This window comes from Sinocyclocheilus rhinocerous, unplaced genomic scaffold, assembly GCF_001515625.1.
Source record: "Sinocyclocheilus rhinocerous isolate Xijiao unplaced genomic scaffold, SAMN03320098_v1.1 scaffold1303, whole genome shotgun sequence".
Taxonomy (NCBI): domain Eukaryota; kingdom Metazoa; phylum Chordata; class Actinopteri; order Cypriniformes; family Cyprinidae; genus Sinocyclocheilus; species Sinocyclocheilus rhinocerous.
In genome coordinates, this window is record NW_015625581.1 from 824,778 (window position 1) to 840,521 (window position 15,744).

Below are 15,744 nucleotides of genomic sequence, written 5' to 3' on the forward strand. Positions count from 1 at the left end.
CTCAGCACAGCCAGAATTGTGACTACAAATCTTTTCCATGATGCAACACATATTAGAAGCACAACTAGAGTTTTAATTTTTTTGTTTGTTTGTTTAAGTAGGAGCTTTGATTGTTTTGACTGCAAGTCAGAGACTCGCTTACAAAAATACTTTTTTTTTTTTTTTTATGTAAACTTTTCTCCAAAGGCACTGCTACCTAATGAGCCCAACAGTGCGGTAATTCAGAATCGTGGCTTCCCCTGAACTGGGACGTCCCGTTCCTTCTGGCCCGTCACTTCCACAACAATCATGCTACACTTGTACTCCACAGTATTATTCCCTACTACAATATACAATCAAATCCACTTTCTTCCATCCTCTTATCTCTCACTGCCTTAGAGATCGATTTTATACATGTGATCAAATGTGCAAAATGCGGCACAAAAACATGATGGAAAGTAAAAGAAACACTTTCTTGGTACAGAAAATACTTTTTAAAAAATAACCCTAATAAACCCTTATATATTTCTTTTGCACATGCCCATGTTCGACTATAAACAATACTGACATTTGTGCTTCAATGGTCTAAAGCAATTACACCAAATTACTCTTGCTAAGTAAGAAATAAATACCCTGTGCCTGCAATTATATTCCTAACTATATCCAAACAAGGCCATTATTTTACCCTCTAAACCTAACAGAGCAAAAAATGGTAAGTTTGCTACAATATTCATGAGTGATGCATATTTATGAATGACTGCAAGGCACACATGCTAACATCTATAGCATGCTGCAGATCAGAGGGCTCATCCAGTCCCTGCTACACACTAACAGAATAAAAGGACCAAAATGATGAAAGGCAAGATTTGCTTGACAAGAACAGGCCATAATATGAATACTCCAGCCTCTATTACAAAGAAATATATTTTTGATGTCATTTACTCCATTTACTTGCTTCACTGCAGAACACTGGCAATTTTGTGCAAGAAAGGACCATGAACTACTTTAAAAGGTTGAAAAAAGTACAAAAAAAAAATCCATGGAAACATAAAAACTGAGGTTTCTGTGTTTAAAAAACGCGCCATCTTAAAGAAAAGAAAAGAAAAGAAACCACTGTAAGAGCAGTGATCCCTTTATGATTTTAAAAAAAAAACTGTAAAACTTTTGCTTGCATTTCAAAATATTATGTAGCTTTTTTCCAAGGACAAAAGTGCCTTCACTTTTCACATTTAACTGTAAAAGGTTACAAAAATATTCTAAAATACTCTAATATGTGCACTTGCTAAATGTACAATACTTTTTTGAAATGGCTTGTGATATTTTAGTTTGGTGGTTCTTTAGGTAAAACATACAACTATACAACTTAAAATTGAGGGACAAAGGTCTCTTGCTGGGATTATCACATCCATCCACATTATAAGAATAATACTAATGAGGTGATGAGTTTGTTTTTAAAACACTGTTGAGAATATATATATATTTTTAAAGACAATTGTGCAGGCTTCTTTGTGTAGGTAACCATCAAAATGTCTCTCAAATTGTCCATGAGATCCATACAAATAACAGTAACACATTTAATGGGATACTGGGAAATGGACTGAGGAAATATAACCTGTGTGCAAGGAATGTATATTCACTTTTCAATGCCCACAAGCTCCACAAAGGCCTAAAGGCTCTTTCACATGACTCAACATTACCCTCAGGACAGAGTAAACGTTAACGCAACACCAAAATTAAGTTTGCTGCACCATTTATCACTGATCTATTCAAAGTGCCAGTGACAAAGTCAGCAATGCTTTTCATGCTTTTTCCATGACTTATTGATCATCTTTACTTACAGCGTGTTTTTGGCCAATTACCTGAGCTGTAAGATCATGGCAATGCCGATTGGCTGGCTGCATTAAACCCTTCTCTAGTGATTATAATGAGCTCTGAGGAAAAAAAATTAAATAACCATGTCCATATTATGCTCAAAATATAAATTCAGAAAAAAAAAGAGAAAAAAACAGGCACTACTAAAACATCCACTATAATATTTGTGAATCACAAATACATTTGTATGTATGTGACATGTGGAAGAAAAAAATAGATATCATGGCCACAAAGTAAGAAAATCGTTCCCTCAACTTATTAATTTGTGGTCATGTTGTACTCATTCGTTCCCTCATTTTATTTAAATCACGGCCATGGTGTACTAATTCACCCACTTTGTATTAAATTATTCGCTCATTTTAATTTAGCTAAATCATGGCCATGTATTAATTCGTTCACTTGTTTTAGTTCAATCGTGGCTAACTAATTAGTTCCCTCATTTTAATTTAGTTCAATCGTGGCCACAATCGAACAAGGGAACAAATTAGTAGAACATGGCCACAATTTAACTAAAATGAGGGAACAAATTAAGTTGTGGAAACAACTTCTTCATTTTTTTCTACTGATGTCATGTGTGGGTGCCGTACTTTTAGCTGTCAATGGAGAAAGATGCTTTTTGGAAGCAGATGATTCAATCACGGTATCTATCAACTGGACCATGTTAACTAGCCAAACATCTGGACGCCGGTCATATGAAAGGGCCTTTATAAACAGCATCACGTGAAAGAGCCGCACATTAAGAACCAAGCAGCAGGAACTCCTATTGCCCTGTTTCTTGTGCTGTGAAAATCTTGTCAGCACCTCAGTAAAGTTGGCGAACAGCGTATCACTCATGTACCAGCTTGTCTGGTTTGGAATATCCAAACAGTTTAAAGTCGGCTTCATACAGCCTGTACAGCTCTTTTCTGGACTCCAACGGTAAGTTGGCGAACCAGTCCTGCTCCCAACTGCTGACGGTTTGGTTGTGATGACTTTGCGGGAACTCGACGACATTGTCTACGCGGAGAATCCGCAACAAATGCTCAGCGTCCTCATCCAAGGTCTCCAGCTTCCCCACGAAATCATAATTTATCTGGCAGGGATGGCACAGACGGTACATTTGTCTCCAGTGCTCGTTGAAAGGCATCTCTTTCTCAGTGTTAGGGTCCAATAAATACTGAACGAAATTCGAGAAAGACGGTCGAATCCCAGCAGCGAAAGCGTCCACGACCGATGCCGGTGGATCCGTGTAATTGCTGTATTTTCTCAACATGACGACTGCGAATCTTTTGTAGAAGTCCTCGTTCTCTTGTTCGAATTTGTTGCGATAGGCAGAGATCAGTCGCACGAAAGGATCCCTGACGAACAAAAACTTGGTGTATTTCTTAAGCTTGATTTTCATGAGGTGCCGTGAGAACTTTCCATAGCGCTTCCAGAACTTGTTGAAGGTGAAGTGCAGGCTACTGTTATGGATGAGCTCCTGAGGAACATCCAGAGGGTCTTGATAGGGCACACCGTCCAATAACAGGCTCTCGCTCAGCACGATCATGATGCGCTTCCAGTTTGTGCAGGCCACCTTGGGAACATAACAGTAAATAATCCCATGCCTGTCATCCACGATGAGGTGATCCAATTCTTTATTGGGTATGTCATCAAAAGTCCTGTTCTTTCCGGGGAAGTCAAAGTAACTTCTGTTACCGCACACATCTTGGATCAGCTGCTTTCTACTCTCCTGCCTTTGTTTTTTCTCAGGGCCAATTGGAGTCAGATGGATCTTCCACTCTCGTCTCGGGACAAATTTCTCCTCCGATTTCTCAGAGGACTGATTGTGAGGGTCTCCAGGGGGCGGTTCTCCTCTCACCTGTTCCGTGGGGTCTGCGGTTCCTTCTAAAAACTGGTTGACAAAAGCATCAATGTCCGTCAAAAACGAGCCCTCTTTGTCTTCCTCTACTTTCTTTTCTGGGTCACGACGGCTCTGTGGAGAGAGGCGTGATGGTTGGGGCCCGGAGATAGTTGTGTGCAGGTAAAAATTTGAGGCCCCCACATCATCCCAGTATATGATTATAAGAAGGATCATGAAGACGGCGCCTACAATCATAAAAATGCGGAACAGTCTCGACTTTCCCATTTTGGTTGATTTTGACTGAGAAATTGCCATTCTCACCTCAACTCCATTACAAAATCGACAGCCCAGACTGCATTCATCATAGTCTGAACTCTGAAGTAGAGGAAAACAAATCAGAAAAGGGAAGTCAAGAGTATGTCAGTGTTTTGTAATATTGTGGTTCTCTTCATGCAATAAAAAGTAACATTTCGTATTCTCTTTATATGACAGAGCATCTATATTTCTGTCTAATTGGTCAATCGTAATTGAGCAGTCAAATGCTGTTGTATAATGAGAGCAAATCGACATATTTCATGGCTCACTATGACAACGGTGCTATTTTAATGTCATCATGATACACTGTAGAGACGTGTTAGCTAGCTAACTGCTGGAATACACTACACAACTTTTGCCCTCATTTACAGTCTGAAGTCAACTCTAGTTGCTTCAAGTCAGAGTCAGTCAGCAGATTTTGAGCAGTCAAGAGCTGACAGGCTTCACAGAAAACTGCTTAGTCTATGATGGGCACAGACTCAAATCTGTTAGTTTCGGGCTTTGATTCTATCTAGTCGTTGGAGATCTAACATGTCTGATATTTTTAAGCACGTATTGTTTTCATTTGTTGTGCATTTTCTAGCAATGAGGTGCATGTTTCTGTGTGAGTTTGTTGTGTTCATAACAACTTCTGGTAGTGTGTGATTCTCAGTTGTTAATTGAAGCCCAGGTCAGTTTTTCTCTTTAACCATTTATAGCCTTGGCAAGTGTACGATGCCAAGTGTTTTAAAATCTGTTCAGATTTTTAAAAATGTGTACTCAGAGCTGGGTAACCTCAGATTACAAAAATTAAGTACTTGTAATTAGATTAGGCCTATATTACATTTTAAATTACTCGTAATCAGACTACAGTTACTTTTTATTGATTACATGATCACATATTATTCACACAATAGCAATAAATGATTCATAATTTATTGATACTTCCTAATCTTCTTTTTTCATCGTTCATCCCCTGTTTGGGAAACCTTGACATAATGTAACGTTTAATTAGGGCTGGGTATCGAGTTCGATACTTTTTAGGCACCGACCGAAATGCCTCGATACCATCGAGTATCGAAAAATGTCTCGTCGTTCGGTACCAAATTTCGATACCTAAGGGGTTAATCTCATCAGTGTCAGTGAGCCAATAAGCCTGCAGCACTAGCCGGTGTGTTCGACTAGAAGAGGTGCGGCGCAGATCGATCAGTGTTTGACATCCGCGAGAGCTATTCGAAACCGCACGGAGCAGTCTGCTCTCTTTAGCTCTTGTGGTACTGTAATACACCGATCGGTCTGCACAGTCAAGTCGAACGCACCTACTCAAATCGTCAAGCTCGATAAGTCGAACGTCAAGTCAAGTCGAACACACCTACTAGTTTACACCGGTTACACTCAGAGATGTGGCGCACACGTGAGGCTGTAGTGTGAATGCGTCCCAGCCCCTAGATGTAAGGCTACATTTACACTGGTGCGTTTATGTTTTAAAATGAAAACGATCCTCGTCATACTGGCGTTTCCACTGCGTTTCAAGCCGGCTTTCCACTATCTCCAAGCGACAGACTGAATTCAGATGAATTCAGTCATTCATTAGGTGGGGGGAGTGAATGTACAGCGCTCTCTCCCACCTTCAATACCACGACTGAGGTGCCCTTGAGCAAGGCACCGAACCCCCAACTGTGTGTGTGTGTTCACTGCTGTGTGTGTGCGCTTAGGATGGGATAAATGCAGAGCACTAATTCCTGGTATGGGTCACCATACTTGGCCACAGGTCACTTCACTTTGCCGTCTAATGTGTGTTTTGGCCATGTAATGTTGCTGAAATTAAATATGTTATTACCTCTGAGTCAGAACAGCGATTGTGGAAGAGAGAACACAGGCAGACAGCGCTGGAAGCTGCTAATGCTCATCAGTAAATCAGTGGAAAATAAATAGAAATCATGATTCTGTCTGAGCTATGCATTTTAAAACGAACACTAACTAGTGTAAATGTAGCCTAACAGATGTGTAAACTGAAGACTATTTGAGTTTTATTAAAACTATTTGCACTTATGGGACTCCAGGCCGTTAAAATTATTTGAGAAATAATGCACTCCCGGAGGTGGTTATGTGGCCACGACTATATGGTATGGTCTTTCTCAGTTCTCAAACAAATTAAGAACTATTCGATTTTTATTGACTGAACGCAAGCGCTTATTCTGATAGAAAACACTGTATCGGTTTCCACTGATTAAGAAATATTTTTGTTTGCTTGGGTGGTAATATTAGGTCTATTATATTAATAGGGAAGGGGGACCAAAAATTTGTTTTTTCTACGTCACGAAGATAGGTAAATCCGGACCTGCCATCTAATGTGTGTTTTGGCCATGTAATGTTGCTGAAATTAAATATGTTATTACCTCTGACTCTGAGTCAGAGCAGCGATCATGGAAGAGAGAACACAAGCAGACCAGACAGCGCTGGAAGCTGCTAATGCTCATCAGTAAATCAGTGGAAAATAAATAGAAATCATGATTCTGTCTGAGCTATGCGTTTTAAAACGAACACGCACTAGTGTAAATGTAGACTAACAGATGTGTAAACTGAAGACTATTTGAGCTTTATTAAAACTATTTGCACTGATTTATTGTGTTGGTTACATTTTGTTCCTTTGTGAGTCTTTGAGTTTGTATAAACATCAACAAGCTGAAAAATAAAACCAAAGTTTTTTTTTTTTTTAGACAATGTAATCTTGTTAAAATTGATTTCATAAAATTGGCATCGAAAAAAGTATCGTTCAGGAACTGGTATCAAAGTCAAGGTATCGGTATCGAAAAATTTTGAACGATACCCAGCCCTACGTTTAATGCAGTTGTTGTTAATAGCAACGAATGGAATGTTTTCTTTCTCTTCGCCTTTTGTATATCAGTGGAACAAGATTATCCTATTTAAATCAAAGTAATAAATGGGCCAGGTCTAAAGTAATCTAAAAGTAATCAAAAAGTAGTCCAATTATATTACCAAAAATGTATAATGTAAATGATGACATTTTTGTCATGTAATTTGGAATCAGTAGCAGACTACAGTTTGTCAGTAATCTGCCCAGCTCTGTGTACTGTATTCCAGCTTTGAACATAGAAAAAGTAACATTTACCAATAAATAATATAGGCCTAATTAACATTGCATTGCAGTGTAATATACAGCGTTTGCTTCGCATGTCAGATATTTTCTTCTTGGAAGCTTTAAGCTTCATTTCATGTCCATTTTTTGGCAAATATATTGGTCAGCTGGCTATTATCACAAAATAAATCCCTTCAGGGTTTGTTTGACCATAATAACCGGCTGACTGTACATTATCCCTTACATAATGCAAAGGGTGTTTTAGTTCAAACAGATTTATTTAGTAAGTAATGCAATGTAACCCCTGACAAGGGTTATTTTGCCACAGGGGATCTCCTAAAGGCGTTTACAGGCTACTTACCAAATAATACACAGACATTAAATATTGATGATTATTAATATTATAGCCTACTTGTAGGAAGCGCAGAGACAGAATTTGAACACCGCTACATAACGTAGTAAACACAGTAATTTTCCACATATATCCGTGTATTGTTGTAACAGAGACGTTATATTCGCCTGGAAAATTTGGCGTGTTTCAAATCAAGCGGCTGATAACGCACAGCTATTGGCTGGCTCGTTTCGTTAATGTATTTTAACGTCACAGCACAACACTCTGATGGCGGCTACAAACAAACTAAATATGCGTGCGTAGTAGCGTAGCGTAATAACGACTCAGAAACTGACACGAACGTGTACGAGCTGACAGCACGTGTGGATTTTTCCATTTGTGATTATTTATATATTTAATTTGGGGTCAAATATTATTCCGAAAACTCAAAATGCACTGAACAGCCATACATTTGCCATGCTCTCGTGTTCATTTCAAAGTCAAAAGCGACCCCTCACATTCAGCTGGACACAATGCAGCTCTTTGACTCCATCTCTGACTGGGAGGAAGCTGCAAACACTCGATCTTATCCGCGAAAACTCCTCCTAAGCCATTCATCTATAACGTAACATACTTTCTACTATACTGCAGATTTCGGTTCAATCGGGTGATGGCGTGTCGATTGTTTTTTCATTGACAAAATGAAGATATGAAGTCAAATCTAGAGCAAGTGCAAAGACGTGCCTAACCACTTTTTGTTCCATGGGAAGTCATGAAGCTACTCATCATGCCTGGGATTGCGTCTGTGATTCGCGCACACGGAATTAAAACAATGCTATGTTTAGTATTATATGAGCGAAATGACTGTAACGTGTCTAAACATGGCTGTAACGATCACGGTCTCACCTCATCGCAGGAGAGGGAATTTCTCGGCAGGCAGACGGCGTCAGCTGAGGAGGGATGTGCGCGCGGGGTGTTGACACAGCGGCGCTTAAGTGTCGCGAGATTTCTAATGCTGCGTTCACACCAAACGCGAATAGAGCGTCAAATTCGCGTCTACCGCGTCTAGTTTGCCGCTTGAACATTTTGAATGCATTCGCGCGTCTAGAGCGAAATAGACGCGCGTAAAAAACAAGCGTTTGAAGCGAAATTGACGCGCGTCCGAGGCGAAATCCGCTTCTTGTGGGAGGGGCAAGTGCTAGGCGGTTGTCTGTTTGCAAGATGGCTGATGTTGATCGAGCATTCATCGAGAGAGTTACCGCTTTGTATTTGCTCTGGAGAGTTTAATATCAGGTAATCTGAATGGAGGAGGATACAGACCACTGTAGTGCCATTTTCGCACACTAGAGTACAAGTTCGCCTTTTGGAAAATCTTAGGAAACAAAATGTTTTTCTTCTGTGAGATGATGTAAAAACAGTTTTTGGCATATTGAGCCATGGTAACACCCGTATGATGAGGTAGATCAACCAAAGGCAAGAACAAGAACGCGTTACGATCAGATCCACCAAGAGCAGGCCTGAATGACGTTGGCAGGGCGGCTTCTCCCAGAGCTGGATGATTTTGTTAAAAAGCAGCAGTCAACAGTGGCACAAAATTCTCCTTCTGCAGCGACCAGTATTAAAAGGCACTTGGACTGATGATAACAAGGAAAACTCTGATAGGGGATCCCTCAATTTTTCTCCAATGCTAGTCCACACTCCTCCACTAAAAAACGGATACTGAAAATAACGTAAGAAAATAATTATGACTATGCCAAGGTATTTCAAATAGCATATCAGAGTCATATTGCTGCACACACAGTACCTGCTGTTGGAATTACAGATCTCCGATGGGAATAATTTCTTCATTGATGAAAAACTCAATGGTCTCTTCCTCCCAGTCATCGACATTGCTGTCCAGCTCATCAGTGTTCACACCTAGAAAAGGTCAGAAAATTCAGCGATTACTAAAATAGTCACATACTGAACCACTAGTTTAGGGCTGTCACAATAATTACATTTTTGTTTACAATTAGCTAATTGTGATTCATTCAATTGTGCTAATTTTGTGTTATTATTATACTGCAAGCTAAATATGCTATATGTCATGTTCACTTTGAGCATTTAAACAATGTACAATTTCATTTGGACTTCATAAACCAAAAACACAGGAAAAGCCATGAATAAACCATAAAAATGTTTGTCATGTATCTTTGGTTATAAACAATTACACTATGTTACCATGCACCATTTGGTACGGCCACATTTATATTCAGACACTGCTGAAGGGAAGGTGAAGTTCTGGTCGTCTAGTTTCACATTTTTGATGAGGTGATAGATCTCTTTTTAACATTTGTTAAATTACTACCTTTCACTGCCATTTTTCTTTCAAATCCAAATTTATCACGTCAAAAAAAAATTATCTGGCTGTTCTATTTCCATTTTCACTTTGAGCATTTAAACAATGTACAATTTCATTTGGACTTCATAAACCAAAAACACAGGAAAAGCCATGAATAAACCATAAAAATGTTTGTCATATATCTTTGATTATAAACAATTACACTGTATGTTTACCATGCACCATTTGGTACGGCCACATTTATATTCAGACACTGCTGAAGGGAAGGTGAAGTTCTGGTCGTCTAGTTTCACATTTTTGATGAGGTGATAGATCTCTTTTTAACATTTGTTAAATTACTACCTTTCACTGCCATTTTTCTTTCAAATCCAAATTTATCACGTCAAAAAAAAATTATCTGGCTGTTCTATTTCCATTTTTATTTAGTTTAAAATTAAAATATTGCCACAAGTGGAACATTTAAAAATGTTAAATGTCAATTTCAAAACTGCTGCAACTGAATTTCACACGTTTTTTTCTGCAGTACACAGAATATATAATATACAATTCTATATAAAATATAGAATTTTTTATTCACAATTTCCACCTTACAAAATATTTTTAAGCTTGGCATAAGACTATTAATTTACAGATATAGAAATCATCTCGAGGCCCCCTCGGAAGTTTTGCTGAAGCCCTCCGGTTATTTATAGTATTCAGTATTTGGAGTATAAAAGTTCTTTATTTGAATGGCAATGTGATTGCATAACTTAAAGATTAAAACGTCAAAAAAAAATTATCTGGCTGTTCTATTTCCATTTTTATTTAGTTTAAAATTAAAATATTGCCACAAGTGGAACATTTAAAAATGTTAAATATGTCAATTTCAAAACTGCTGCAACTGAATTTCACACGTTTTTTTTCTGCAGTACACAGAATATATAATATAAAATTCTATATAAAATATAGAATTTTTTATTCACAATTTCCACCTTACAAAATATTTTTAAGCTTGGCATAAGACTATTAATTTACAGATATAGAAATCATCTCGAGGCCCCCTCGGAAGTTTTGCTGAAGCCCTCCGGTTATTTATAGTATTCAGTATTTGGAGTATAAAAGTTCTTTATTTGAATGGCAATGTGATTGCATAACTTAAAGATTAAACATCGCAGTTGTTTCAAAAAATTGTGGTTGGATCAATAAATGCAACAGGTGTATTCTAGAGAAAGGCACTGAAACTGTGTTTGCTAAGCAGCCTAAGAGATGTCACTGATGGTCAATAAAACTCCATGTTAAACAGAGCTGCCTTCTCTGCATTAGTTACCTCCTCTGAGTTCAAGGCGGAGAGGTCTCTGCTCGTTGTACATGTCTACAGCTCTCTCACGGTACTTGCGATACTCCTCCATCATGGAACGTCTCTTGTCCACCAGTTCCTGTGAAGCACAAGGCACTCATTTGAATTGGAGTACTGACCTTTGATCCACATATAAATACTGTGTGCATCCTAGGGAGAAAAAAAACGACGACAGACCAATTTCATACCTTTGATGCCTTGGACTGACTGAGACGATCTTTCTGCTCGAAGATCTTGGAGTATTTCTTCAAGTCCTTCTTAATGAGCTGTGGATTTCAAAATGTAAAGTGGGATTAGAGTTGACTCTGCTTGACAGAGAAATGAGAGTGACCCTGCATCTGACCCCTTCTCACCTTTATTTGCTCTTGAGTCAGGAGAGAGGGAGGACGGGGCCTCCACAGCAGCTGACAGAAACGCTCTTTGTTGGTCTTCTGCAGCAGACGGCCCTGGAATGTCCACAGCCAAAAGGCGTTGTCCACCTTAAAAAAAAAAAATGTAATCAGTTTATACAAAGGTATCTGATATGCATTTTCAATCCACATAAAGGAATAATACATTTAAACACCTCCCTGTATCATATTTTATGACTGAAATCCAGTCTTATTTCTTGTTTCTTATTCATTTTGGGGTGCTAATTACAAAAATAATGTCTATTTTGCTATAGCACCTCACATGTTTTCACAAAATGTGTGTTTCATAGCATTTTTGCGTTTTATTATAATTTGTAAGGTGTAGTCATCTTGTAATATCTCTCAATCAGTAAAAAAAAACATGATTCCCATCTTCCTCTGAGCCAATTGTCCAATTCTGAGCTGATTTTCACATGCATGAATTCTAAAGACCTTACTTTATGTCTAATAAAATCCAGGTTAAACAGAATTTGACAGAAGAAAAAGCAAACATGACCCAGATATTTTCTGCTACATCTGTGGGTGTTTTACCATTTTACCACATTGGAAAATTAGATTGGGATGGAAAAAAGATTACTTATTTATAAACTTGTTTATGTAAATGTTTTTCACATTAAATGAAGTGTTTTAGCACATTTCAACTCCTTACAGATTGTAAGTTTAATTAATGATACATTTTGAATACCTATTTTTTTTTGTCATTAAAACTGAAACGTCTGAAAAATCTTAATTCTTATTTTGTGGAAAAAGTATTATTGATTAATGTGTTTATTGATATTTTTAACTCAACATCAAAAGTATTCATTTCTTTTCATAAAAGATTCTAACTGACCTCAAACTTTTGAACGCTAGTGTAATTTAATAATAAATATAATATTTGCAATTGAATCAGATAAATCACCTTGTGGCTCCACCAGGAGACAGATGTCACAACATATCGTCCGGTGGGGTCCCATTCTACGTCTGAGGCCATGTAATGCTCTGCGATGTTCATCATGGTGCAGTCTGACGTGTCCACAAAAGCAAGAGCTCCATTCATGCTACAGGATGAAGCAGAGAAAATTATACAAATGAACCACTCTAAAAGACAGTACAAACTAACTCAACACATTTAAAGAGTACAGACCTCCTCAACCCAGCCAAGACCAAAAACTGCCCCTGTGGACTCCAGAAGATGCTGTTTGCCTGTTGCTTGTCAAACATTTCTGAAACAACACATTTTTTAGTTCATTTTTAGATCATGTACATGTATTAAAAAAAAAAAATCAAGAGTAATACATTCACAATGTGAACACTCACTTATTAAGTCAATTTTGCCATTGTTTTTCACATGGTAGAATGACACATTGATTCTGGGAGCTTCACCATGTAGCACAGCAAATTTGCTGCCATTTGGTTCCCAAGCAAAGGCAATGATGCTCTCTGTAAGACAGGAAGAGATATTATAGAGATATTAAAGATAGTAAGAAACAAGAAATAGCAATATAATGTCTCAAGATCCATCTCTACTTACCTTTCATCTCCACCACATCCACAGGTACCTGCTTCTCTCTCATTCTGAAGATCTCAAAGTTGGTGACAACACCCTAAGGTAAAAAGAAGTTGAGCAAATCCGTGAAAAGGAAACATAAAAATTTAGCGTCAAAGCACAATTTCAAAGCAGCTGTTATACCTGTGTTCCTTTGGGTGTCCTGTCCACCTTCACACAGAGATAGTCTCCGTTTTTCTGCCAGTGAAGTTTGCAGTCCACAACATTAAACAGGTTGCGGACTCTGATCTCGTTCCTGGATGGAAGCTGCATGAGTGTTACTCTTGCTGGGATGTCCTTATCCTCTGGAACCCAGAATGCAATGATATTATCACCAGGTGACCAGGAGAAATCCCTGTGGACATAAAATTCATTCTACATTAAAACATAACTTAAAAAAATAAGAATAATTGGAATTAGTACTTTAAAAACAAAAGAAATTAATACATTTATTCAGCAAGGATGCATTAAATTAGTCAAAAGTGACCGTATAGGATTTTATGACGTTACAAAAGATTTCTATTTTACATAAATGCTGTTCTTTTGAACTTTCTGTTCATCAAAGAATCCCGAAACAAATGTATCATGGTTACTACAAAAATATTAACAATGATAGTAACATGTTTCTTGAGCAGCAAATCGGCATGTTAGAATGATTTCTGAAGGATCATGAGACACTGAAGACTGAGTAATGATGCTGAAAATTCAGCTTTGCATCACAGGAATACATTACATTTCAAAATACATTAGAATAGGAAACAGTTAATTAAAATTGTAATAATAGTTTCACGATATTCCTGTTTTTTTTTTTCTGTTTATGACCAAATTAATGCAGCCTTGGCAAGCATAAGAGACTTCTTTTAAACCATCCCAAGATTTTGAACAGTAGTGTATTTATGCGTTTTCAATCGTTTTATTTTACTCACTTAATTCCATTAATCTTCAAACTCTTCTTGTCCAAAAGACCCATTGACTAGAAAAGAATCAAATTTGATTTGTTAAACAACTGAACTCTAAGGATTCTCAAACCTTGTATCTCTGACACAGGACACTTACCGGTGTTTCATAGATGCTCAGCGTGTCCAGCGTCATTCGGGCAAAGAACTTCCCATCTGGACTCCACCTGAACAGAACAAGTTTACATTGTTATATTAAATATTATAGTTTGACTATAACGGAATGGTAAAACATGCCATGAAAATCAGCTCCACACTTACTTGAAAATTGGCCAGTGGGCAGAGCTTTCACAGTGGAAGCCTCTTTTCTTGTGTCCTGTGAGAACATCCCAGATGATGATCGCCTGTGGGTCGTCTTTAGTGTCCATAAGAGGGCTGAATGTGACAACATATCTGCAAAAACCAAATACATAAAAAATGTGTAACAGCACGAGAAAAGAAAAAAAAAATCATCTAACTGTACCATGCATGATATACTGAAAAATATTGTCCTAGTATAAAGATCTCTTTGAAATATATGAAGTAGTGAATGATTTATTCATCTGCTATTGTTTGGTTATTTTGATACTGTCACCATCGACTAACAACCAGGGTTATTAGTGTTATTAACTAAAACCATAAAAAAACATTTGAAATAAACATTAACAAATAAAATAATATATACATATACAGTATACAGGTGCATCTCAATAAATTAGAATGTCGTGGAAAAGTTCATTTATTTCAGTAATTCAACTCAAATTGTGAAACTCGTGTATTAAATAAATTCAATGCACACAGACAGAAGTAGTTTAAGTCTTTGGTTCTTTTAATTGTGATGATTTTGGCTCACATTTAACAAAAACCCACCAACTCACTATCTCAACAAATTAGAATACTCCATAAGACCAATAAAAAAAACTATTCACTAAAAATGTTTTTTTTATTGGTTTTATTTTATTGGTTTTTGTTAAATGTGAGCCAAAATCATCACAATTAAAAGAACCAAAGACTTAAACTACTTCAGTCTGTGTGCATTGAATTTATTTAATACACGAGTTTCACAATTTGAGTTGAATTACTGAAATAAATGAACTTTTCCACGACATTCTAATTTATTGAGATGCACCTGTATATATATATATATATATATATAAAAATTATTTGAGCTCACTGCCAAGGCAACATCTCATTTTCGTTTAGTTTACATTGATGTACGAAAAGAACTAAAACAAAATAAAATGAAAGTAAAAACTTATACTTAATAAAAACTACACATTTAAAAAAATTGACAAAAGCACACAAATTACTACAGGGTTTCTTGCAGACATGAACAAGTTAAATTTAAGACTTTTTAAGACCTTTTTAATATCAACTTATATGAAATTTAAAGGGGTCCTATGATGCTGCTAAAAAGAACATTATTTTGTGTATTTGGTGTAATGAAATGTGTTTATGCGGTTTAAAGTTAAAAAAAACACATTATTTTCCACATACTGTACATTATTGTTTCTCCTCTATGCCCCGCCTTTCTGAAACGCGTCGATTTTTACAAAGCTCATCGGTCTGAAAAAGCGAGGTATGCTGTGATTGGCCAGCTATCCAGTGAGTTGTGATTGGCCGAATTCCTCAAGCGTGTGACGGAAATGTTACACCCCTTACCATATTGTGATGCCCTGTCAGGCCAGAGCGATGATTCAAAAACATGAAAACCCATAATAAATGAGGCATTCGTTGCATCCAGTGGGGACATAATTACTGATTATAATGACTTATACTGTCTTTTTACGCATTGC

At 37.3% G+C, this 15,744-nt stretch overlaps 2 protein-coding genes across 5 annotated transcripts in view; both read right to left on the reverse strand.

Annotated features, from left to right (window-relative positions):
* Positions 1-2,345: 2,345 nt before the first annotated feature.
* On the reverse strand, positions 2,346-8,412 carry LOC107753459 (carbohydrate sulfotransferase 12). Of its 4 annotated transcripts, none has more exons than XM_016569616.1 (3): positions 8,305-8,321; positions 3,995-4,048; positions 2,346-3,918 (listed from the first exon to the last, which is right to left on the reverse strand). In XM_016569616.1, the coding sequence occupies exon 3, from the start codon at positions 3,905-3,907 to the stop codon at positions 2,678-2,680; it is 1,230 nt and encodes a 409-aa protein (XP_016425102.1). In that variant the 5' UTR covers positions 3,908-3,918; positions 3,995-4,048; positions 8,305-8,321; the 3' UTR covers positions 2,346-2,677. The 4 variants fall into 4 exon arrangements, 3 of the variants coding, with proteins under 3 accessions (XP_016425102.1, XP_016425110.1, XP_016425093.1); XR_001641472.1 differs by having other exon boundaries at positions 3,778-3,805; positions 3,995-4,041; positions 8,305-8,382; XM_016569624.1 differs by having other exon boundaries at positions 2,346-4,048; positions 8,305-8,412.
* A 666-nt stretch (positions 8,413-9,078) lies between these two features.
* Positions 9,079-15,744, reverse strand: part of eif3ba (eukaryotic translation initiation factor 3, subunit Ba) — a 10,689-nt gene continuing 4,023 nt past the window's right edge. Inside the window, exons 7-19 of the mRNA XM_016569637.1 lie at positions 14,231-14,362; positions 14,070-14,136; positions 13,940-13,986; positions 13,158-13,368; positions 12,999-13,071; positions 12,785-12,907; positions 12,612-12,690; positions 12,387-12,525; positions 11,429-11,554; positions 11,264-11,341; positions 11,046-11,154; positions 9,203-9,315; positions 9,079-9,117 (exon numbers count right to left, since the gene is read on the reverse strand). Coding sequence (XP_016425123.1) covers positions 9,215-9,315; positions 11,046-11,154; positions 11,264-11,341; positions 11,429-11,554; positions 12,387-12,525; positions 12,612-12,690; positions 12,785-12,907; positions 12,999-13,071; positions 13,158-13,368; positions 13,940-13,986; positions 14,070-14,136; positions 14,231-14,362 — 1,285 coding nt within the window. The 3' untranslated portion in view covers positions 9,079-9,117; positions 9,203-9,214. The remainder of the gene's footprint in view (positions 9,118-9,202; positions 9,316-11,045; positions 11,155-11,263; positions 11,342-11,428; positions 11,555-12,386; positions 12,526-12,611; positions 12,691-12,784; positions 12,908-12,998; positions 13,072-13,157; positions 13,369-13,939; positions 13,987-14,069; positions 14,137-14,230; positions 14,363-15,744) is intronic.

Coding starts and splice junctions, on each gene's coding strand:
- LOC107753459 (XM_016569624.1), bottom strand. CDS start 3,988: ATGGCAATTTCTCAGTCAAAATCAACCAAAATGGGAAAGTCGAGACTG.